The sequence below is a fragment of the Sycon ciliatum genome, chromosome 2 (assembly GCF_964019385.1).
Source record: "Sycon ciliatum chromosome 2, ocSycCili1.1, whole genome shotgun sequence".
Lineage (NCBI taxonomy): Eukaryota > Metazoa > Porifera > Calcarea > Leucosolenida > Sycettidae > Sycon > Sycon ciliatum.
In genome coordinates, this window is record NC_088644.1 from 26,510,009 (window position 1) to 26,534,906 (window position 24,898).

Genomic DNA, 24,898 nt, shown 5'->3' on the forward strand with positions numbered 1-24,898 from the left:
GCCGGTGCGGCGCGCCGGCAAGGGGGTCGGATTTCAGTTGCCAGCACTGTACTCAGTCTGTTACCAGGTTACTGTACTCTGTAGTATCAAGAGTACATAACCCACTGGGTTATGTACTCTGATCTTGCCGTCTTGCCTTGTCTTGGTAGTATCAAAAACCGGCTATGTATGACGTAAACAATCGTAAAAGAAGACCCTTTTTTCTGTTTTGATCACCATGATCACAGGGAGTAGCAAAAATACGGTACAACACTATTTTTTACTACTCCCAGGCTGGATGCCCCGCGCACACGCACATGCACACACACACGCACACAACTACAGGCACGCACACGCGCACGCACACACACACACACAAGTCACTCACGCTGTACGATGTAGCAATCATGATTGTGGTTTATACACTACACTACACTCTACACTACAGTCCTGTCGACATCAGGTTCGTTCTGGAGATCACATCAGCCTCAGGCACAGCCATGCAAGCCAAGACTAAAAAAGTGCGAGCAAGTCTGTCGCTTGCTGACTGGGCTTGTAAGTAGTTGTAGTTGTATCTCGATTTTTTGGACAGCCCACGTCGCCAACAATGCAACAGGCAGCGCTCAAGTCCTGAAATGCTGAATACTGACAAAAAAACAGGTCCTTCTTTTTAGCTAGCTGATTGGCAACTAGTGATTGACAAACCTAAAAACATCGTTACGTGTAGTTCGGTGAGCACTAGGGAGTAGCGCCTCCTAGAGATCCTCGTAGCCTGGACGAAACATGCCGCCGCCGCCAGGACCAGAAGCAGGCGAAAGCGTCGATGCCTCTGCCGAGCACGACGGGCTGCTGGGTAAACCTAGCGAGCAGCTAGTGGAGGCCAAGCGGAGGCAGCAAGAAGCTGAGAAGAAGTACGAGCTGCTGAAGCGCCTTGCCAAGCAAGGTACATCTACATAATCTACATTGTAGTTTGTCTGCGTGGTGGTGTGCTGCACGCCTCTCTCAGTCTTACTAGTGATTTAGAAAGGCCAATTCAAGCAGCAGGTGCTATCTTTTAAAACAAGTTTTAAAGTCCACGTTATTGCCAATAATGGTGTAGATATACAATCTAGGACTTCATTCCGCAGATACAGTATGATCCGGCGCCGAAGAACACTAAAGCTGTGTTCCCAACTGGCGCGGGGACGCGGTACGCTTGCGGTTCATGCTTGCCCAAACGCGCGCTCAAGCTTTCACAAAAAAAAAAACAGCTATCCCAGTCGTATTTAGCGCGTGGGACACCTTCGAGTACTAATTTTTTGACCCCGCCAGTCAAAGTGACTGGCATGTACGCTGATACGCGCTGAAAATTCCAACATGTTGGAATTATGTTGGAATTTCCATTTCGGCCCGTTTCCGTACGCATGGCGCCCCAAAAGCCAGCAAAAATACGCACAAACGCGTGGTTTCACGCGTACACACGCCAGTTGTGAACACTTAGGCTGGAAAATGGCACAAAACTAAGAACAATTCAGGCTAGTTGTTTTCAGATTCAAGAACGCATTTACTATTTTCTACATGTTTTCCCAGGCGCGTGGCACCGCCGTTGGAGGTGGTCCGGTGGGGGGGGGGGGGGGGTCTCCCCCGGGAAATATTGAAATTTGGTTGCAAAATCCTGCATTCTGGGCACTTTTGTGCCGGTCCGGCCAAAGCTGGCTGCTACGCCCTTGTTTCCACTTGGTTGATCGCATCGCATGATGCTCTTCATGGTCTCGGAATAGGAGTGAATTGACTAACATTTGAACTGTTTAGAACAATGCTAGGCTGCACCTTGGCTGAGCCGCTACATTCTTCGGCGCAATATCTCACTGTACTGTTCACCATGCAGTACATATATTATACATACTACTATCACTACATATTATACAGTAAAACCTGTATTTAACGGCCACGCCTTGGGACCGGAGAAAGCGGTCTTTAGTGGCAGGTGATCCTTAGAGGTTTGCACTGCACAACCATAATGTGAGACCGTCCGTGCCTGGCGAAGTGGTCTGTAGTAGCAGGCTGGTCGCTAGTCACGGCGGTCTGTAGTAGCAGGCTGGTCACTAGTCACGGTGGTCTGTAGTAGCAGGCTGGTCACTAGTCACGGTGGTCTGTAGTAGCAGGCTGGTCACTAGTCACGGTGGTCTGTAGTAGCAGGCTGGTCACTAGTCACGGTGGTCTGTAGTAGCAGGCTGGTCGCTAGTCCCGGTGGTCTGTAGTAGCAGGCTGGTCACTAGTCACGGTGGTCTGTAGTAGCAGGCTGGTCGCTAGTCCCGGTGGTCTGTAGTAGCAGGCTGGTCACTAGTCACGGTGGTCTGTAGTAGCAGGCTGGTCGCTAGTCCCGGTGGTCTGTAGTAGCAGGCTGGTCACTAGTCACGGTGGTCTGTAGTAGCAGGCTGGTCACTAGTCACGGTGGTCTGTAGTAGCAGGCTGGTCACTAGTCACGGTGGTCTGTAGTAGCAGGCTGGTCACTAGTCACGGTGGTCTGTAGTAGCAGGCTGGTCGCTAGTCCCGGTGGTCTGTAGTAGCAGGCTGGTCACTAGTCACGGTGGTCTGTAGTAGCAGGCTGGTCACTAGTCACGGTGGTCTGTAGTAGCAGGCTGGTCACTAGTCACGGTGGTCTGTAGTAGCAGGCTGGTCACTAGTCACGGTGGTCTGTAGTAGCAGGCTGGTCACTAGTCACGGTGGTCTGTAGTAGCAGGCTGGTCACTAGTCACGGTGGTCTGTAGTAGCAGGCTGGTCACTAGTCACGGTGGTCTGTAGTAGCAGGCTGGTCACTAGTCACGGTGGTCTGTAGTAGCAGGCTGGTCACTAGTCACGGTGGTCTGTAGTAGCAGGCTGGTCACTAGTCACGGTGGTCTGTAGTAGCAGGCTGGTCACTAGTCACGGTGGTCTGTAGTAGCAGGCTGGTCACTAGTCACGGTGGTCTGTAGTAGCAGGCTGGTCGCTAGTCCCGGTGGTCTGTAGTAGCAGGCTGGTCACTAGTCACGGTGGTCTGTAGTAGCAGGCTGGTCACTAGTCACGGTGGTCTGTAGTAGCAGGCTGGTCACTAGTCACGGTGGTCTGTAGTAGCAGGCTGGTCACTAGTCACGGTGGTCTGTAGTAGCAGGCTGGTCACTAGTCACGGTGGTCTGTAGTAGCAGGCTGGTCACTAGTCACGGTGGTCTGTAGTAGCAGGCTGGTCACTAGTCACGGTGGTCTGTAGTAGCAGGCTGGTCACTAGTCACGGTGGTCTGTAGTAGCAGGCTGGTCACTAGTCACGGTGGTCTGTAGTAGCAGGCTGGTCACTAGTCACGGTGGTCTGTAGTAGCAGGCTGGTCACTAGTCACGGTGGTCTGTAGTAGCAGGCTGGTCACTAGTCACGGTGGTCTGTAGTAGCAGGCTGGTCACTAGTCACGGTGGTCTTTAGTTACAGGTTTTACTGTACTGGTATGTGTGCACATGGAGGACGAAAGACCACTCGGAATTAGTTGCAATTCAGAGTTTCATGCTCGCATAGTAGTCACCAGGAAACGTATCATGAGAGACAGACTTTCTCTGTACGTGCACTACAGGAAGATCGGGCGCCGGAGAACGGAGGGGCTCAAGGCGCAGCCTGGCATTGTTCTAAAATGTTCAGATTTTAGTCGTTTTGTTCTCATTCCGCGATCGTGGAGAGCATCATGTGATGCGATCACACCACGTAAAAAGCAGTACATGTGTTGTAGATCTGAAATCTAGCCTGGATTGTTCTTCAATTTGTGCCGTTTTCCAGCCTAAGTGTTCTTCGGCGAAGTGTTCTATGGCGAAGTGTTCTATGGCGAAGTGTTCTATGGCGCCCGATCATACTATACCCATCTAGATTCACATGAACATGTTGGCCGTCCCCACGTTACGGACAAGACTGCCGGCTGAGATCTAGAAGTGTTTAATATTGATCGTTTACATGAAACGAAAAAGTCTCCTTTACGATCACGATCGGGTGTTGAGGCAATAATAAATGTAGAAAGGAAAGGGACTATTTGGATACGAGCTAAGAGTAACTGTCCACCATATTCCGTGTGTTCGTTGTGCGTCTATGTAGTACATGTAGTGGGGTTTCTGGTTTCTTCAGTGATGCCGGATAGAGACATGATATATCTAGATGGTGAGGGGTATGGTGGATGGCTGAGCGAATTATTTCTGTGTGAGCCGAGTGTGAATCATGCACTGGAATGTGAGCCGAGTGTGAATCATGCCACTAAGCAGGATGGTCATGCTACTAAGCATGTCAGAGTATTCACCCACGCTGCTCGACTTGTGAAAATAGAGTATTAAAAATAATGAAAAAGTTGGATGTGTTGTTGCTGTTGTCGTCGTCGTTGTTGTTGTGATCTGCAGCACTGCAAGAGTTTGAAGACCTGAAGACGAAGTGCAATGATAACCATGAACAGGTACAGATGCAGACCAGCAGTCCTACATGCCATACAGACCAGCAGTACCGTAGACTGTAGGTTTGCAGGAATACAATAAGCTGTGCCCCCTGTGCACGCATGGTCATGTATACTGGTTTGTATGCATTCATGTCAGGCGATAGAGCGGCCCTCATTTGCATGCTTTGACGGGTCCGGGTCTCTGGTTTCACATGTGCCTTTTATGCCGCCCTGCTCGGCCTGCTGTGCCTTTTATGCCGCCCTGCTCGGCCTGCTGTGCTTTATGTTGCCCTGCTGTTATAAGACGCAGGTGCCTTTCCCTTTCGGCTAGTCTTCAGTAGTCTTCTTCTTTAGTAGTTAGTAAGTAGGAAACACAATAACAACAGAAGTTTGCAATGCGAGTCGAGCCTGAAGTGAGCCTGAAGAATACAGTCTAGAAATAGTAGAATCCAGTAAAGCGAGCCAGACAGAGAGCTGGCCATAAACTGGTCCTTCGAGCCGGATCACGACCAGCAGAAAGTCTCGGTTTCCGTTGCCTGTCATGGAGTTCCCACGAAGGAGTAGCAGGAGAACCCTAGGTAAAATGCCCAAGCGGTTCCTCTCCGATGGGGAGCAGGCCCAAGAGCCGAGGCGGTCGGGACGCAGGAGCGGCGGCAGGACGTCCGCGAGCGAGAGCCTTGAAGTCGGGGGCGTTGAACTTGAAGCTGCGATATTGCGTAGGAACAAGGAGGCAGAACTGGAGACTGCACGGCGGATCGCCGCTCTGAAGCAGCGGGAGATCGACCTCCAAATCGACCTGGCGGAAAAGGAGCTCGAAGTCGAGCAGGCGAGGGCGGCGGAGGAGTTGGCCAGCGCGAGCAGTGCCAGGGCAGCGCGAAGTTCTGCTGTGGATACCTCGAGTTCAGAGCCAGAGAGCTCAGAGCTAGAGAGCGAGGATGTCGATGGTGGGAGCTGGCCACGCGGCGTGGGAAGTCGTCGTGCGCGATCGGACGCGGAGGCCAAGCGCAGGCTGGCCAACCACTTCAGTCGAAGTGCCTTCAGCGACGCAGGTGCTGGCGCAGTGGCTCATCGCAGGCCCGGGTTAGAACAGGGGTCTGGGTCACAGCCTGCACAGCAGCCCATGCAGCCGAACATGCAACAGCCAGTGCAGCCTGCAGTGCAACCCAACACCTCAGCTCCAGTGCCGAGAGCAAGCCTGCTCAAGTATCGACCTGCTCCAACCCCAGCCCCACGTGCGAAGCCCAGACGTCTACCAGCTAAGCCAGTCCCGTCAGTGCCTTTGCGACTTGGTCCAGTCCAGCAGGCCTTCAAGCCCAAGGGAGCGGGACCCAGCCCACCACCTAAGCCAGTCCCGCCAGTGCCTTTGCGACTCCGTCCAGTCCAGCAGGCCTTCAAGCCCAAGGAAGCGGGACTCAACCCTGCAGCGGAACCCTACTTCCCGCCCACCAGGGCGACCGACCCAGCAGTCGATTGGGCAGACGGAGCGGCTATGTTCCAGATGGGAGTCTGCAGGTCCCTGAAGCCACTGGACCTGCCAAAGTTCGATGGCAAGATGCTGTCCTATGTGAAGTGGCGTCAGCGGTTTCTCCGTCTAGTACACGAGAACCCGCTCTTGTCAGAGGACTATAAGCTCGCGCACTTGCGGGAGGCACTGGCGGACGGAGCGGCCGAAGACTTGATCGCGGACGTGCTAGACGGCCCGGGCGCCTACTCCGCCATCATGGAGGAGCTGGATCGGTGGTACGGGGGCACAGACCGTAGCCTCGAACAGCAGGAACGCGAGCTCATGAGTTGGCCGCGAATCAACACGGAGCGCGAGCTGGATGAGCTGAAGACGCTGGCCGTCAAGCTGAGGAACACGCTGTTGAACCTGCGGGTGGCCAGGATAGCGCCCGGGCGAGAGCTGTATCTCTCAGTGACGCAGAAGGTGCCGCGTTCGGTCCTTTCAGCTTACTTTGAGAAGCAGGACGACACCCAGTGTGACATTGACGCATTTGCCGCGTTCCTGCTCAAGCGCGTTCACAAGCTCACAAGGGTGAACGAACGGATCGCGGCTTCGGAGCCAGCCAGTGCACGGCGAGTCGTGCAGTCCCAGAAGCCATGCCCACCCAGCGTCGCGCCCAAGCGTCCGCCACGGTCAGGAGACTTCACCTTCGCGGTCGGTCCAGACCAGTGCGCAAGCTGCAAGGGCACGCATCACCTGAGCGCGTGCCCGAGGTTCAAATCTCTGACGGTTCAGCAGCGATGGGAATTTGTGCGCGCCTGCAAGGACATCTGCAGCTGCTGCCTGTCGCCTGGCCATTGGTCCACGGCATGCAAGATGAGCTGTGGCGCCTGTCAACGACGACACCACGCACTGCTGCACTCCGACAGGCCAAAGCGAGATGCGCCCGGTGGCACCAAGCCGACCAAGCCAGCACCAGCGGAGAGACACGGTCGTCACACGGCTCACGTCACAGTTGACGCTTCAACCGAGTCGTGTACGGAGGCACACACCACACACGTGATGTCCGCTCTTGACACCGCCATGGCAACAGCTGAGCGGCGTGAGGAGGACAAACCGCCCGAAGCATTGCCGCTGTCGTTCATGACGGTACCTGTTGTCCTCAGCCACAACGGCAGGAGGGTGCAAGGCACTGCGCTGCTGGACCCTGCGTCGTCCACCAGCTACATCAGGCAGCAGACCGCTTCTGCCATTGGCGTGTGTGGCCCACGAAAGCAGCTGACGGCGTCCGTCCTGGGCGGCGGGCAAGTGACCGGTACGTACGAGCACGTCACCGTCGCGGTCGACAAAGCTGACGGCTCGATATCGGAGTTCCGCGCCTGGGCGCTGCCAACAGTGTGCCCGAGCGTGCAGCCGGTGGACTGGAGCCAGAGCAAGCAGAGCTGGGAGCATCTCCGCGACATCCCGTTCCCCTCAGTGGAGGGGCGGATCGACGTGCTGATCGGTCTAAACGCCATCGAGCTGCACACCGTACGGCAGGAAGCCACTACAGCGCAGCCTAACCACCCGATTGCCCGACTCACCCCACTGGGCTGGGTGTGTTTGAGCCCAGGAAGAGCAGATTTGGCCCCTGCCAGCTTCTCAGCAGTCGTCACGCCTACATCAGAGGATCTGAGCCTCGAGACGCTCGTCCGAAACCATCTCGGCATGGAGTCAGCCGGCGCACGGCCGCCTTGCTACGACGCTATGCCATCTGCTGAGGACAGCCAGGTGGAGGAGCGCACCAACGCAACGGCCCGGTTCGTCGATGGAAGGGTGGAGTTGGGCATTCCGTGGGTTGATCCCGAACCCAACATCTCCTCCAACCGGCCGCAAGCCGCGCAACGACTGCGCAGCCTGGAACGCTCACTGAACAGCCGCCCGAGAGTACAACAGCAGTACCACGACGTTATGCAGAGCCATCTCGACAAGGGGTACATCCGTGAAGTGCCCAGCAGGGAGGTGGACGCCGATGGTGCTCAGCAATGGTTCCTGCCGCACTTTCCGGCCGTCCGCAACGACAAGGAGACGACCAAGGTGCGGATCGTGTTCGACGCCGCGGCCAAGTGGGACGGGCGATCGATTAATGATGAAATGTTCAGCGGCCCGGCACTTCAGACCGACATTGTCAAGGTACTGATCCGGTTCTGTGCCGAGCCTGTAGCACTTGTAGCTGACATCTCGGAGATGTTTCTCCAAGTGGCTCTCAGGGAAGAGGACCGCAAATACCACCGGTTTCTCTGGCGCTTCGACGACAACCAGCCGCGGGTGTATGAGTTTCAGCGTGTGGTGTTCGGCATCAAGGCCTCGCCTTACCTGGCGGGCAAGGCAGTCCAGGAGGTACTGCGCAGATTCGGCCCGCAATACTCAGCCGCAATTACCGACGCTCTGGAGCGGAGCCGCTATGTCGACGACCTGCTGACATCGCGCCCATCGGTGGCCGACGCAGTGGAGAGCCGCGTCCAGTTCCAGGACATCCTGTCGCGCGGCGGGTTTCACCTGCGCAAGTGGCTGTCCACCAGCGCGGAAGTCCTGCAGAGCATACCAGCTGCTGATCGAGCCGCATCCGCTACACTCAATGTCGGTGAGCATATCCACTGCACTCTGCCTACTACGAAGACGCTGGGAGTCACCTGGTCAGCGGATAAAGACGTCTTCAGCTTTCATTTCAAGCGACCAGAGTTCACCAAGCTGACACGGCGCTCCGTCCTCAGCGGCCTGGCGTCGGCGTTCGATCCTCGTGGGCAAATTGCGCCGTTCACAATCCGTGCCCGCGTGCTGCTGCAGGACACTTGGTTGCTGGACCAGGCGTGGGACGACGAGCTTCCTCCCACACACGCCAGAAAGTGGAGGGAGTGGTTTGACGAGCTGCCCGACCTGGCCGCCATCAACGCGCCACGCAGTTTCAAGGCGGCTACAGAGTCCATCCTCTCCGTCCACACGTTCACGGATGCGTCTGACCGTGCCATCGCTGCGGCGACCTACATCCGCGCAGAGGATGCAGCCGGCAACGTGCGGGTGACGCTCGCCATGGCCAAGGCCAAGACAGCCCCGGCTCGTCGGCAGACCATCCCCCAGCTGGAGCTTCGCGGCGCCGTCTTGGGTCTGCGGACCAGCAGCGAAGTTGGCAACGCTCTGGACATCCCGGTCGCCGAGCACACGTTCTGGACGGACTCCATGAACGTGTTGGGGTGGATCCGCTCGCACAGCCGCAGGTTCAAGGTCGACATCGGCAACCGCGTCTCAGAGCTACAGAACGCCACGAAGCCCTCCCAGTGGAGGCACGTACCCGGCAAGCAGAACCCCGCCGACAAGGGTACCCGTGGGCTACCAGCGAAGGAGTTGGCGGAGGACCGGGTGTGGTGGCACGGACCCGCGTTCCTGTCGCAGCAACCAGACGTATGGCCGCCTGAGAAGTCAGCGTCCACAGAAGGTCTGCCAGGCGTCATCCAGCGGGAGACCACGTTCGCGCTTGCCGTCACGCCAACCACTCGCCTCCAGGCATCCAGATACCGCACCTGGGAGCAGCTGCTCAGGGTGACTGCGTGGTGCTACCGGTTTGTCAGCCGATGCCGTCGCAAGCCGCGCGTCGGCATGAAGGGGGAGGATACCAGCAGCGATCAAGACGTCACCGTTGCAGTGTCGACTTCGCGAGCAGCCAACCCGAACTACCCTACTGTCAACGTGCCAGAGCTGACGGCGGGTGAGGTAGGCCGCGCTGAGAGGCACTGGATACGACAGGCGCAGAAGGACGCGTACGGCCCAACCCTGGAGCGCCTGGCTGCCGGAAAGCCAATGCAGGCTAGCGACCCGCTGGCGGCGCTAACCCCGACGCTAGATCAACATGCTGAACCGCTGATGGTGGTCGGAGGCCGTTTGAAGGCTGCGAAACACTTGCCATATCGTGTACGCTTACCGATCATCCTGCCTCAGAAGCACGTTGTCACGCGGCTGCTGATCGAGAAGGAGGACCGGAGGTGCCGCCACAGCGTGGGACCTCAGCATCTGCTGTCCAACCTGAGGGAGAGGTTCTGGATAGTAAACGGTGCATCAGCAGTCAAGACGGCACGCCAGTCGTGCGTTCCGTGTCGGAAGAACTGGGGTGTACCGGCGGCGCAGATCATGGGCGCTCTGCCGGACTTTCGGACTGCCGGGTCTCTCCAACCATTCTCGCACTGCGGCATCGACTTTGCCGGGCCGTTCCAGACAAAGCAAGGACGAGGCAGAACCCGAGCGAAGCGCTACCTCTGTCTCATGACGTGCCTGGAAACCCGTGCCTGCCATCTGGAGCTCACCTACTCCATGGATACCGGGGGGTTCCTCATGGCGTTCAACCGGTTTGTTAAGCGGCGCGGCACGCCAAGCATCATCGTCACCGATAACGGCTCCAACTTCGTCGCGGCTGAGCGGGAGTTACGAGAAGCCGTGGAGCAGCTCGATCGCGCAGAGATCGCGCGCAGTCTCGCTGATCGACACATCCGGTGGAGGTTCAACCCACCCAGAGCACCGCATTTTGGAGGTGTCTTCGAAGCTATGATTAAGGCGGCGAAGCGCGCTCTGAGATCCGCACTGGCCACCGCTGAGCTCACTGATGAGGAGCTACACACCGCCATTGTCGCCGCAGAGGACCTCATCAACTCCCGTCCGCTGACAACAGTCAGTGCCGACGCCGCCGACCTCGAGCCGCTGACTCCGCAGCATTTCCTCGCAGGACGCTGCGACCCACCTCTGCCGTTGGAAGAGAAACTGAACGCCACAGAGCAAGTCCACCCCAGAGATCGCTTCGCCGTCGTGCAGCGCACAGTGAAGGAGGTCTGGAGGAGATGGCTCCTGGAGTTCGTCCCACTGCTGAACCAGCGCAGGAAGTGGCGCAAGACGCAGAAGAACATCGCTGTCGATGAGGTGGTGCTGTGTATCGAGCCCGACACACCCCGGGGCAGTTGGCCACTGGGCAGGGTGAGGCGTGTCTTCCCCGGACCAGACAGTTGCGTCAGGGTGGTGGATGTTGAGATCCGGGGCAAGATCTACCGGCGAGCCATCCAACGCCTCATTCCGCTCCCGGTGGAGTGAGGCGACGCCCGGTCGAGACAGACAGTTAGCTGCGCTGTTCTGTTAGTTAGAGTGCTGGTGCTCTGACACTGGTGTGCTGTCTCTAGTCTTTTCTGATGTGTCTGATGTTTTCTCTTGTGGTTGTCCGTCTGCACTTTCCACATGCTGCCTTCCGGTGCGCTCATTCTTGCTGCTGCACTGCCTTGCTCATGTACTCACTCATATGCCATTTCGTGAGTGAAGGGGGAGATGTGCACGCATGGTCATGTATACTGGTTTGTATGCATTCATGTCAGGCGATAGAGCGGCCCTCATTTGCATGCTTTGACGGGTCCGGGTCTCTGGTTTCACATGTGCCTTTTATGCCGCCCTGCTCGGCCTGCTGTGCCTTTTATGCCGCCCTGCTCGGCCTGCTGTGCTTTATGTTGCCCTGCTGTTATAAGACGCAGGTGCCTTTCCCTTTCGGCTAGTCTTCAGTAGTCTTCTTCTTTAGTAGTTAGTAAGTAGGAAACACAATAACAACAGAAGTTTGCAATGCGAGTCGAGCCTGAAGTGAGCCTGAAGAATACAGTCTAGAAATAGTAGAATCCAGTAAAGCGAGCCAGACAGAGAGCTGGCCACCCCCCCCCCCCCACACACACATACTGATGTATCGTTTGCCGCTGTCTTTTGCCAACTGCTGTACACGTATATAAACGCTTGTTCAATTTCGTGAGATGAGAGGAGTCAGAAGTTTGTTCCTATCTTGAATTTGGTCAGGGGTATTACATGTTCCTAAATGTAACGTCAACTTTTGACTTCAACGGAAGGTTTCTCCGACGAACAGAGCGGTTTTTCCAGCTGTGCTGCTACCCACAGTCAACTGGGAACTTGTGGCCAGGCACAAGGCACAAGGGGCACATGGATGCGGCTAGTGGTGTTTCTCGGCACTTGTGCCAGTGGTTGTGAAACTTATCTACTCACCCCCACCGTTAGGCGCTGCATCTGTCGCTAGGGTTTACCGGGTGTTAGCGGCCGTCGTGAGTTCCCTTCGGGAATGGACACGATAATTAACTTTTTCTTTTTTCCGACGAACCGTATTATGTATTCCTACAATATGATGATCGCAGATGTGCGTTGTGAGTCTCATAGAGGCTCAGTGCTCTTGATGATTCATTATTGGCGAGTCGAGATTCTCACATGGCCGATACCTGGCAACCGTAGTGCCGGAAGACTTTTCTTCATTGTGCTGCTACGTGAAAGATGCAGAGCCCCGATTGTTCTATGATGATCCCATATAGGTATATGTATAATTATGTATTCATTAGTCTGAGGGAAAATGTGCAAACGGGAAAAGTCTAAAGAAAAAATTGACTGTCACCACCAGGACTCTAACCTTCGCTTGAGGCCAGCGATGCTCTAACCACTGAGCTATTGTGTAGCTGTCATCCCAGCAGAGACCGTTCAACATTTTCTTCTGTACATCATGTATGTTGCACTTTGCACAGTGTGTGGAGGAGAGACGTGCGCACGACTTGACCAAGCAGGAGCTGAAGACAGTGCGAGAAGAACTGCAGAAATTCAGAGAGAGTAAGCACTATTTTTGTTCCAGGTGTTCTTGTGATTATGCATATCACACTGCTCACACCTCCGTACACGTCCACCACTAATGCATAACTTCGGATCGGCCATGTCTCTATGTCTGTGAAAATCATCACTTTACTCCTTTTTTCGGTATTCCGACGCTTCTTGATAATCTCCCTACTGCTCCTTATAACAGTTATCACTCATACATTGTCTCTAAAGATAATTGTAGTGGTTAGTTTCTTCTTCTGCCTGTAATGCTATATCCACCTGAAGAAAATGCAATGAAGGTACAACTGGGCACGTTGGAATGTTCATTGTAAAGCCTGAAGATTGTTTTAATCACTACGTTTCCAATATGTGTTACTAGTAGTTCAGGACATGTTCTCAGCTCCGGAGAAGCCCTGCGTTGGTACTTCAAGTACCCAAGAACAAGTTCTCCGTGTACAAGTTACCTTGGTAGTCTGTAGTGTGCATATGGCTTGTACTCCTGGCAAGTACGGTGTTAGCCTATCACCGGGTGTCAACGCACATAGAAATGACACCACAGCATTGCACCTGTCTTGTTTTGTTTTGTTCATGCTTTTAGCTAGCCAGCGGGCGTTTGAAGAGTACGGGGAGTTTCAAGACAAGCTGGACTTGGAGAAGGATTTGCGCAACAAGGCTGAGGAGTATGCGCAAGAGGTTCTAGAGGAGAACCGCCGCTTGATTGCAAAGCTAAAGGAGGCGGGTGGTACTATCCCTACTGACTCTATATCAGTGAGTTCATGGATGTGTACTCAGACTGTGCTGCATGCATAATAATTATATCCACGCACACACGCACACACACACACACACGCACACACACACACACACACACACACACACACACACACACACACACACGCACACACACACACACACACACACACACACACACACACACACACACACAACCGTCCCTCTGCATGATTTCGATTCTAGAGAACCTATCTTGGGACATGTGTTGCTGCATATAATTTATTACAGTACTTGTTTTGATCCAACCGATTTACTCACGACAAAGCTCAAACATGTACATGTAGTGGAATAAGAATATGTCTTATAGGAATACAGAAAAGAAATACAAGGATGATGAACGACAGAAAGGAAACACTCTTCACTCATGGATGAAACAACAACTAGCGAGAGATGGCAAAGAAGCAGCAAACAGATGTTCCGAAAAAGGCTTCGCTCGGATTCATGCCGTGCCAGCGTACTGAAGTGCAAAAATGAACAGTCCGAATAGATTGTGATGTGTGCGCGTACCAGCCCGTTTGGGACGGGCATCGTAGCGATGATGTTCTTGTCTGCATGTGCTTGGACGGTATGCCTTTGCAGGAAGGATCACACCTGGATGAAGATGAGCCGTCGAAGAAAGGTACTTCTGCTTAAAAGCTGCGCGTGTAGTACTAGTAGTTAGTTGAGCTGTCTTACACTCTGACCACCTCCCCTCACACACGCACGCACGCATACACGAAAAAATCAATGTTCGTTTAGCGGCAGTCACTACTGCGTTACTGATTGGTTGTTGTATTGAGGCATGTGCAAACAATATCATGATGTGTCCTCAGTGCCTCTAGCTAATGGCTTCTTGTCCTGCTCTCTCTCTCTCTCTCTCTCTCTCTCTCTCTCTCTCTCTCTCTCTCTCTCTCTCTCTCTCTCTCTCTCTCCTTCATTGTATTACTTGTGGTATGAGTAAGATCTGAAGAAAGGAGTAGTTATTCTGCACGAGCAATGGGAAGAGGCACAGGAGAGATCTGCGAAGGCCCGGGACGAACTGGAGAAAGTGGTCAGTGAGGTAAGTAAAGGGGGGGGGGGCAACAATGTAGTATGTCGTGTGCACACTGTACTCCTGCATTAGCCCATTTGCATGGGTATCTAACTGTTGCGCGCACTGTGCGTCACCCTACGTACGTATATCCCAGTTTCACCGGTACGTGGCGAAGTGTGTGCTGTCCTCATGATGCCAGAGTGACATTAATTCCACGCCAGTAGCACGTGTTGAAATTGTCTACAGCGTGCTGATACATGTACATGTATGCACCAATCAAGTCCTTCTCTGGTGCGTGTGGTTTCTGTCGCTCTGCCGTGATCTGCTGTTCGTTTTGTTCAGCTCTCCAAGATGAGAGTTGAACAGGAGCAAGCCTCACGTGACCTGCAGAAGGAGAAGGATGAACTGGATCATCTGAAGGAATGTAAGCTCTGAGACATTACTCTTTTTGAGCCCGTTCCACGTTTGTTTCGAGCCAGAGTCTTGATCGTATATGCCAGGGACGTTACAGGCAGCCCAGCTTGCCAGGCCAGGGCTGCTTGGCAGTTAACCAGCCCCATCGAAGAAGAACTTGGTTGCTTCCAACTAACTTGGAGCTTACGCTTTCTGCCGAATCCACTCGCACTAGGTGGACTCCCGAGTGCCATCCGGAGCACACAAGGAGCAGCACTGTTTTTGATGAAAGGCACAATGGGAATGTGGGAAGTCAACATCTATAATATGCATGTTCTGGAAAGGTCTGATCGTAGTCAGCTGGCCGAACCAGTCCTGCAGGAGTGCACTCATGATAGACGTGATACGTTAGCTGTTTTCATGATTGAAATCTGAAGCTGAACTGGAAGCCTAACGATGAGTATGGAATGATTGGTAATAATAGCCCTTCCACCAGCGTGCAGCTGAGAAGTGTTGTTCCTGCTCTGTCCATGCCTGATTTTTGATATTCTCACTATAGTGTCTCGACTTGCGTTCGACGAGTACGAACAGATGCAGAATCAGCTGAAGGAGGAGCGAGAAATTCGCCTCGCTGCTGAAGCACACGCTGCCAAGGTGAGTAGCGATGCCGCTGAGTATGTGTCCACCAACTGTGTTCTTATCAAAAGAGCTAATTTGGCCTTGTGCCGCAATGGCCATACTAAGTGTCATTCCTAGCCGAAATGAAGTACATGAGCATGAGCATGTATGGCAGAATCAGGGAAGGAGAGAGATGGGGGGGGGGGGGCAGTAAGGAAGGATGATTGGCTGAGCTGAGTCAGCTGGCAAGCGTGCTGCATTGCATAACCTTTTGTACGTTGTTTCATGCCGATTGACTCTCTGCTCTGACTCCAGCACTGACTCCAGCACTGACTCCAGCACTGAACATGCATGGTTTACGTGCACAGACAATTATAGTATGCAAGGGGGTTGAAAACTTGAATGAAAACCAAAGGTATTTTCTACCATTGCCTTTTAGATTCAACACTGACGTCACCAAACTTGCACTTCAGCTGTATTGCCGTGTTTCCAGTCTTGCTCTGCACATGTCAAGGTGTACCTTGCTCAACTTCTGTACCACACTTTATGGCATAGTATTTTGTATGTACATGTACATGTATGTTGTTTTTGTAGCAAATGCAAGAGGCAAATCTTGTGAAGCGCCAGAGTGCACTGCTTCTGAACACGGCCACGGAGAATGAGCGTGTGGCCGCGGCTTTCCTGCAACTGCAAGAAGTCAACGACGAGGTCTCCAAGATTAAGCGCACCCATGCCCAGGAGGTATGTGCCTGCCGGTGTCTCTGATTCTTTTGTTCTTGGCTTTGGGAGGAGGGGATCAGCGTGTGGCGTTACTCCTGTTGACTGCATGAAGACGTGAAGAGCCAGTGCAAACGGTGTGTAATGATGGCTTGTTGTTCATGTGTTATCTGACGAGTTTCGGCACCTTATTCTGTGTGTACATGGTTCTAATGGCCCGGCTCTAACTATCTGCAGGTCGAGGACCTCAAAGAGGAAATTTCACGTCTTGGTAAGCTTGAGGAGGCGAAGGCTCTAGAAGAGAAGCTCGCTCTTGCTGACAAGCAGTGCTCCGTGATGGAAACGAAGGCGCTGGATGCGGAGCACAAAGCAGATCTGGCTAACCAACGAGGTACGGGACACTTACACTGACAACAGACATCCTTGAAGTGAAATCTAATCGACAATTCGGCACACCGTAAGGCCGGCAGCCGTTCATGAGAATTACAAATGGTATTATGAGAAATGTGAATAATAGTCACACGAAAACGTTCTGGAATTGTTTCATTTTAATTGTTTATACTGTACATGGTTATGAGTGCACAATTGATATTTTTCATTGCTATTTTACGACATCATAAGAAGTAAAGTTAGTTGATCATCGGCCTATACTAGTGACACGTTGTTATACTGTCCTGTCTGCTATTTTCCAGTGCAAATCCTCGAGCAGGAGGTGGCGTCATTAAGAGCTGCTATCGAGACTGCCCGCTCCTCTTCTGCTGCTGCAGCCAGCAGCGGGTCAGCTGCTCCCGCACCTGTTGCTCCTCCTCCGCCACCGCCAGGTTTGTAACACCTAGCTGAGAGTCACCAGTACTGGGTCATGTTGGTAGAGTGGGGAAAAACGTACAACAAAATCAGTATAAATGTACCCTGGATAGTACAAGTACGATGGTCCTCTTGGCATCGGATATAATGTTATAAAGCACATGTTCTCTACGCTGGATATCCCATACAAGTCATTTAACGTCTGATATAATGAAAGTTGCTTTTCGGCATGAAACTCGTGAGTAGAGACATTTAATCACTTTTTGTTCCACCGGATTTTCGTTAGTATCTTGGCTGGCTCATTGTACGTTAGAGTAGCATAGATTAACTGGTCAAGACATTGTCAGCTGTGATACAGTGGTTGCTATGCCTGCAAGTTGTCCCTGTGCTCCCACCCCACCCGGGCTCCCTCTCAGTTGTTTCAGTTGGCCGAAACACAGGCATGTGTGCTGCTGGCAAGTACCCGAATATTGAAACTGCACTGCACAGCGGACACAGCTGCTAATTCATCATGCCTACCCGACTCATATCATTAGCAATTCCACTTAGGAGAGTTGAATGTAAAGCACTTTCCAACCTGGCGAAAGAAGAGTCTACGGCAACTGATCACACAATACACTGGTTCTCTTTACTATGCTTTGTCACCTTTTCTGCTTGTTTTAAAGTAAATAAAAACTATTTGTTGTGACCTGGTGGTCTCTAATGTGTGGCCACTTTGATTCAGGTCCACCTCCACTGGCACCTCCACCACCTCCACTTATGCCAATCGGGTAAGTGTCATCAATTTTAAAACAACACGGCAAATCATTGCAGAAACTGGAAAGCTGCTTCAGTTTAAAGGATAGAAGAATGCAATGGCTGTCAACTAAATCGTGGGCGCCGTGTGCACTGGAGCTCACACTTTTCCTGCCGACTTGACTTGACACTTGACTGACGCACGACTAACATCCAGAGCACGCGAGAAGTCCATCGAACCTTCAACTCGGAAAACCTGCAGGAAAGCACCACTCCCTGCTTAATATTCCCTGCACAGTCTTTCGGGGAATTCATCCCTCATCAACCAACTTCCTTATAAAAACATCGCCGAAGTCGCTACTATTAAAGGGGCCGTCCGTAAATACCGATATTTATTTAGAAACGAAAACTAGTCGTTTCTCTTCAACCTCCCCCCCCCCTCCCTCCCTGAGAAACGAACACGTACAAATGGTACATAGTATCGATATTTTTGATCTTTTTTTTCTGGACATGCTCACGCGTGCAAAATGTACATCGATATTTTTCGAGAAACGAACAGGCGCTCAACCCCTCCCCCCTAAACGACTAGTTTTCGTTTCTAAATAAATATCTATATTTACGGATGACCCCTAAGTTACTACCGTAAAATTCTGCTAATAAGCCCCGGGCCCCGGGCGTATACTTTGCAGAGCGTCAAAAACCGGGCGTATATTTGGGCATGGGCTTATTTTAGGGCATGGGCGTTATTTCGGACGCAATCTGCAGAAGATCAATCTATCAGCAACCCACTAGTTTCAGTGAACCACCATTCATACTGAGCGCGGTACAGGTACATCAAACCACAGCTGGAAATTTGGTCGTAACCAAGAATGTAGCGATAAATTACAGATTTGATAGGTAAACCACTTGCTATGGTCAGTACAAGGCACAACACTTTACGCCCTGGGCTTATTTCGGGCATGGGCGCTAAAACAGACTTGAAGTGTACACCGCCTAAAACTGGGCTTATTATCGGACATGGGCGTTATTTAGGGTGGGCTTATTTACGGAATTTCACGGTATACCACTAGTTTTACTGAGTATATAGACAATTCTCGGCTATCAGGCTCGGCTTTATTTAGAAAGGGCAATCAGCATTCTCTGCATACTGAGATATCTGTAGTTGAAGTTTTTGAGAGTTAGTTCAATATCATGAATCATGATGCTTTCCTGTTCACTGTGCCTTAGAAAACTGGTGAAGTCTGTAAAAGGCGATGCGGCTACTAAGAAGAAGAAGAAGGAGGAAAGTACGTACCCAGGAAAGAGCTAGTGGAGTGCACCATTGCCTGTGTCTGTGTGTCCGTGTGCACATCCGTGCGCGCGCGTGTGTGTGTGTGTGTGTGTGTGTGTGTGTGTGTGTGTATGCACGGCATACATGTGTATGCATGTGTGCATGTGTGTGTGCATGTGTGTGTGCATGTGTGTGTGTTCCTTGGACTCATACTCGGAGGAAGGAAACTGTTTCTTGCATGACCATACCCTTCTCCTTGTTGGTGTAGCCTGGAAGTCTGAAAGAGCATTACGCAGGGTGATATGGGGTGATGTGCCTCCATGCAATAGTGTTGGATGGCTCTACCATAGTAATGTTGATCAAGTAATTGGTTGACGCATGCCATATGTACAGTGCAATACTGACTGTGGGTCTCTCTCTCCCTCTCTCTCTCTCTCTCTCTCTCTCTCTCTCTCTCTCTCTCTCTCTCTCTCTCTCTCTCTCTCTCTCTCTCTCTCTCTCTCTCTCTCTCTCTCTCTCTCTCTCCGATGGCTTCTGCAGCTAAGAATGTGCGTGCTGATGCCATGGCGGAGATGATGGAACGCATCAAATCAGGCAAGACGGGACTCCGGTCAGCGGTGAGTTACATGATGCCTCTGAATCTGGTCATGCATGTGGGCGCAGGGCAGCATGTCAAGTTGCAGTCTATCGGATACAACTTGCAGTAGGTATACTCGCTGCAAGGAGCACTCCATACTTCCTTCACTGTTTGCGAAGCCATTGAAGCGCCGGGGCTACAAGTGGGTAAGAAATCACCTTGGGATGTTTAGGCACAGCGGATTACAGTTTGCTGTGCAAACATATTGCTTGCATACCGTCTCCATATTCATTTCTTTTGCATTTTTTCTTGACCCTGGCGGTGCAGAAGGAGGAGAGCAAGGCAGAAGCACCCAAGGAAGAAGTGAAGGGTGATGCGATGGCGGAGATTGCAAAGATGATTGTAAGTGAGAGAGCTTGAGAGTGCACCGGCTGTATGTTTGGCCTTGCTACTTGACATCTATTAGCCTGGCATGCCATGGATAGGACGACATGCCAGGTTACATAGGCCTCATGCACGTTGTACCGTAATGTACGCGTGCAGAAAATCCTGTAGAGTCTTGCGCTGCCACCCCTCCCCTACTCCCTATCCCAATTTTGAAGCACCTTGATTCTAAGCACTCCCACCATCCTTCAGAGCATATGTGTGAGTGCGCGCTCACATTCATGGTTTTGTATCTATTTTTCAAGCAGTTAAAAGCACAATGAAGAGCAAGCCACCCCTCTCAAACTGACTACAAATCGTAGATATTCATTTACACAGTAAGCAACTTCCACTGCTCAAAGAGTGCACAATACCCGGGGTGAAAGCTCTCTAACACAGAATGTCCTGTTGCCTGATGATCGCCTAGCCGCTAGCGTGAAACTCAGAGTTGCAACTTGCAACCAACCATTCTGAATGCTGTGCTAGGTATTCCATTACTCATGCATAGTTTCATAGCTGTTATTCACGACATATCTTCATCATTTTGTGAGAACTATGGCATACGCCCAGTGAGAAGGCAGATTTGCCTACGTGAGGTGAAGTAAAATAAAGCTAATATTTAAAACAAACATACCGGTACATCTAGACTCTCGGTTATTCTTAAGCCTTGAACATGTGCATGTAGCCCCGTCATTTGATCAGTTCTAAATACCTGAGTCCACAGCGTGAGATGTAGGAGAAGAGGACGTGTCTTATGAATACAGAGCTGTACAGACATCATCTCTGGGGGGGGGGGGGGGGGGGGAGAGAAAAGGCTCAGAAAACATTCTCTTTTGTGCTCACCTTAACCTTAGTCTGCACACGTAGGTATGCCTGCGCTGACGCACATGCTGACTGCTCTCCGCTATTTTCCTTTCAGAAACTGGGACCAAGGCTACGCAGTACGAAGTCCACGGCGAGCCCGCGCAGCACCCCATCGCCGTCTGGTGTCAGCAGTGAGCTACAAGCTAAGCTACAGCGCCGGCAAAAGAAAGTCGGAGGTACGCATACCGGTATAGGAACGTGTATGTACAGTCAACTTCGCTAATAACGACTGCGGATATAACGACAGAATTTCCATGCCCAGAGCAAAGTCCCATCCCACTGTAATACATATAATGAGACTTCGGGTATAACGACACTTCGCGAATAAGGACACCTTTTTGATGCCCCGCCGAATGTCGTTATAAGCGAAGTTGACTGTACTGCATGTTCAGATGCATGGATGAGTTCCAGCATTTCACTTCAACGCAAATCTTGTGTATATCATCGGCAAGAAGGCTGTTATCTGCCTTTAGAGAAGTTGTGGATAACGTTCCGTAGCTTTCGGCGGAGCGACGAAAAAGTCACAAATCTATTCTTTTTGGAGCTCTCGAAAGTAGTTTCATCAAGTTCATCCGAATACATGTACAAGAAATAGGTCTCTGCAGTCTTGCATACTGCTTAGTACATGAATCGGTATGCAGCGGTAATCCTGGTGCACATGTATCATACATAAGTATGTAGCAGTGCTGTGATGACCACGAAAATAGAATTGATTTCATTGCTGAGTTCATTTTTTTGTCCTACTCTTTTTTGACCAAAAGTTGCCGAAAGATCATGCGAAAAGTCGTTACTTTTAAGGGCCGTAATGTCCTAACCTTATGAGTTTTCATTTTGCGCAATGCCTCTATTGCTGATGAATCAGTGAAGCACGGGTGTTAATAAGCGGTGACTGTACGCGTGTTGTGTGTGTGTGTGTGTGTGTGTGTGTGTGTGTGTGTGTGTGTGTGTGTGTGTGTGTGTGTGTGTGTGCGCGTATACTGGTGTGCTGTGCATATGGCTGTGTGCATTCAACGTGGCTTCCAATAGACACAACGGACGGCGGAGAGGAGACCACTTCACCAAGTCCTGGGTCACTGGAGCCTTGCGGTAAGGACGCGCGCGAGGAATTATGGAAAGGAAGATTGGAATATTACGTTCTGGAATACTATATTCGTTGCTATGGTTGTGATATGAGTGCGCATATAGTTTTGTTCGTTGCATTATTAGGATTATTGTCTCCACGTCGACTTTTTGTTTTGGAATATTACCCTTTGATAATGTCAGTCAGTTTGAAACATTCTCTGTACCAAGACAGGAAAGGTACAGCTGTGGCATTGGCTGGATGTGAAATTCTACACACGTGGCCAAAATGAGTCTCAGGGGCCGTTTATATGAGAAAAATAAGCCCGGGCTTATTCAACTCCAGGATTGCGATAAGCCCGCCTTGATCTGTCACCCAGTCACTTTAGAGCGCGCGCTTACATGGTGGGCCGGGCTTATTCAGCTTGCACCGAGCTGAACTAGCCCTACCTTTGACCTCCGAGCTTATCCAACCCCCAGGGCTTATTTTCTCATGTAAGCGGTCAAGAAAATAAGACCTGGGCTTATCAGCGAGTTTTTCGGTATTTTCGATTTTTCCTTGTTAACCTGAAAGGATTTCGCCGTGGACAGTGTGTCTCTATTGTTTGTCTTCTTGGCAAGTTTTCTTCTGATGTTCTGTTCAGTGAAGGCTTCGCCTTTTCGAAAAAATAAGTGACAATCGGAAAGGCATTAGAAGCGTGAGCAGGCACTTCTTGATCCAAACTTCATCATTCCTGAACATTTACCACTGCCTTCATGTGCGATTTGAAAAACAAAATGTGTGCAGAACTCGCAGTCACCCACCTGAACTCAGCCCTGTACAGCCGTCATGTAAACGGTTGAAAAATATGCCCCAGGCGAAAAGCTCGGGCTTATTTTTCTCATGTAAACGGCCCCTAACAGAGGGTGTGGGATCCTTACATTGTCTAACATAATTCGCCCGCATACCACATAATAGGTAATGGCGTGTTGATGTTTTTGTTCTTGTGTTAACATTTTCTCGTAGAATCTCCACCAGCTATCGAGGTAAGCATTGATGGCGGCGACGAAACCAAGCCTGTGGCCAGCGAAAGCGACAAGCCAGAGAGTGCCGCTCAAGATGCTTCTGCTACCAGCGAAGAGACGACAGCTGCAGAGGCGCCGGCCACCGAGGAAGCGTCAGCTACTGAGACGCCGGCACAAACTACTGCTAGCACGGAGGATGATCCGCCAAAGAGCGGCAGCTCCACCGTTTGATTCCTAGCCAGGTTGGTCTATGGTCTAGACAACATCGTTCGCTTGCTGGCAAAGTGCTATTGACTAATACTAGCAAATCATTGAGTTGGCCAGGCCAAGCTAGCAGTGCAACGAGCATCAGTTCAACTGCACTCTTTGCAAACACTTGGTCAAGATCAGCTTACAATTAATTTGATATACCTTCTTTTTTCCTGTTGGATGTACATGTACTGTTGGCTATCGTTTGAAGTTCCAGCAGCTGTTTACTTCAAGTACATGTAGTTTTAGCTGTAGCTCCATAGGATCTCATGTAGAATTTAAAAATTCTTTCGCCATCAGTATGTTGAGGAAAGAAAATCACTTTATTCCATTTCCTACTAGAGATTTAAATAATGTTAAACCATGTATAAATCTCAGTGTGGACCACGGCATAGCTATTACTCTGAACTTTTTCAAGCAATTTTTGTATTTTTTTTAAGAATTAAAATTCTTACCAACGGTGTGGATGATCATGGTACTAGTCGTCATAGACCGCACTGCCACTGTCTAGATACAGTTGTGATCGATGTGAAATCTGATCTCATGAAAAACGCCGAGAGGCGAGCACAGCCCAATGTTCGCAGGTCTGGGTCTGCGCACGGCACCCAGCACTAGTTTGGTTCGTGCAATCCCGTTTCATTGAGCAGCAAATGCTGCAATGTAACAGTTAGCTTCCAGTCAACTATAAAATGTATGCGGGTGTAAATGTGGCTTCCAGTCAGCTCTAGTGTATGCGGGTGCATGACGAGGGAGGGACACAACGGCCAATGTTTGATATGGGCAAGCTGGCGGGAGGGTAATCAATACATAATAGATATTGCCGATATACGTAGCATCTCTGCCGAGGGTGGATGCCGGTCTTAGCTTATTTTGAAGAACCCGTCCGCATCAGCCATCTGCTGTGTTTACGCACACTGATCTCACCTTTGACCAGGTCCGAATTGGGATCACTTGTAGTCCAGCACTGCAGCCCCCTCACATCAGCTAGTCTTGTAGTCGGGAATGATACAGTATCGGTCCAGTTCATGAATCATGGCACCCTACAACGTAGCATCATACCGGAACAAACTACATAATTATACATGTACATGGCTATTCAGTCCTAACCTGGTGCAGGACACAAGTTTGAAAATACTTTACATTTACAGTTTTTCTAAACATCCTGTTTACAGATAATAATGACAGTGTCTATGCCCTGTGTAGGCTGTGGGCATAGTTTTGAAAGCATACACTGGTAACTGGGAACTCTTGCAGCAGTAATACCACTGAATACTACCCTGTAAACATCAATCATGTTCTTGGAAAATGACATGACGTAGATCTACGTGACAATTCTTGTGTTGTGTTGTCAAAAGCATCATGCATGCATATGCATGCATGTAATCAAGAGTAGATAAACAAGAGTGTGCAACTCCGGATCTCTCCTGCACAATCTGCAGATACCCCGCGCCCACGGCGGAATTTTTTGTTTACGTCACCTTTTTTCAGAGAAACGCGGCTTTGCCGCAGAGCAGTGTGAGAGCACGTGCTGGGCACCGACCTTGTAGTGTAAAGCCCAGCCAAGTGCACGAGGGAAAACTCTCCAAAAGGCTCGCAGCGCGTGCGTCGTCGAAAAGATTACGTCAACAAAAAATTCCGCCGTGGGCCAATCCATCCGGAGTTGCACACTCTTGTTTATCTACTCTTGATGTAATGCATGTCGCGATACATGTGGTGGCCGCATGCATGGACCGGAATATCGGCGCCCGGCCCGGCCCGTGATTAGCGACTGGTAGATAGCTCTACTACGTACTAAAGCTGTACATGTACTACTAGCGATAACAGCATGGCAGTTACGCACTTGTCTGCATACCCTCTCAAATCACAAAGCAAAGAAAGTCCTTCATTCAAGTCAAAACTCAAC

At 51.2% G+C, this 24,898-nt stretch overlaps 1 protein-coding gene across 1 annotated transcript; it reads left to right on the forward strand.

Moving 5' to 3' along the window:
- Positions 1–539: 539 nt before the first annotated feature.
- On the forward strand, positions 540–23,449 carry LOC135809419 (shootin-1-like). Its single transcript, XM_065322768.1, has 18 exons — positions 540–922; positions 4,360–4,412; positions 12,411–12,492; positions 13,076–13,245; positions 13,849–13,888; positions 14,211–14,308; positions 14,624–14,705; positions 15,234–15,328; positions 15,887–16,033; positions 16,247–16,400; positions 16,702–16,830; positions 17,538–17,583; positions 18,776–18,834; positions 19,359–19,435; positions 19,723–19,797; positions 20,738–20,858; positions 21,709–21,768; positions 22,748–23,449. Exons 1-18 carry the CDS (start codon positions 763–765, stop codon positions 22,975–22,977), a joined length of 1,878 nt encoding a protein of 625 aa, XP_065178840.1. The 5' UTR covers positions 540–762; the 3' UTR covers positions 22,978–23,449.
- The last annotated feature ends 1,449 nt before the right edge of the window (positions 23,450–24,898 follow it).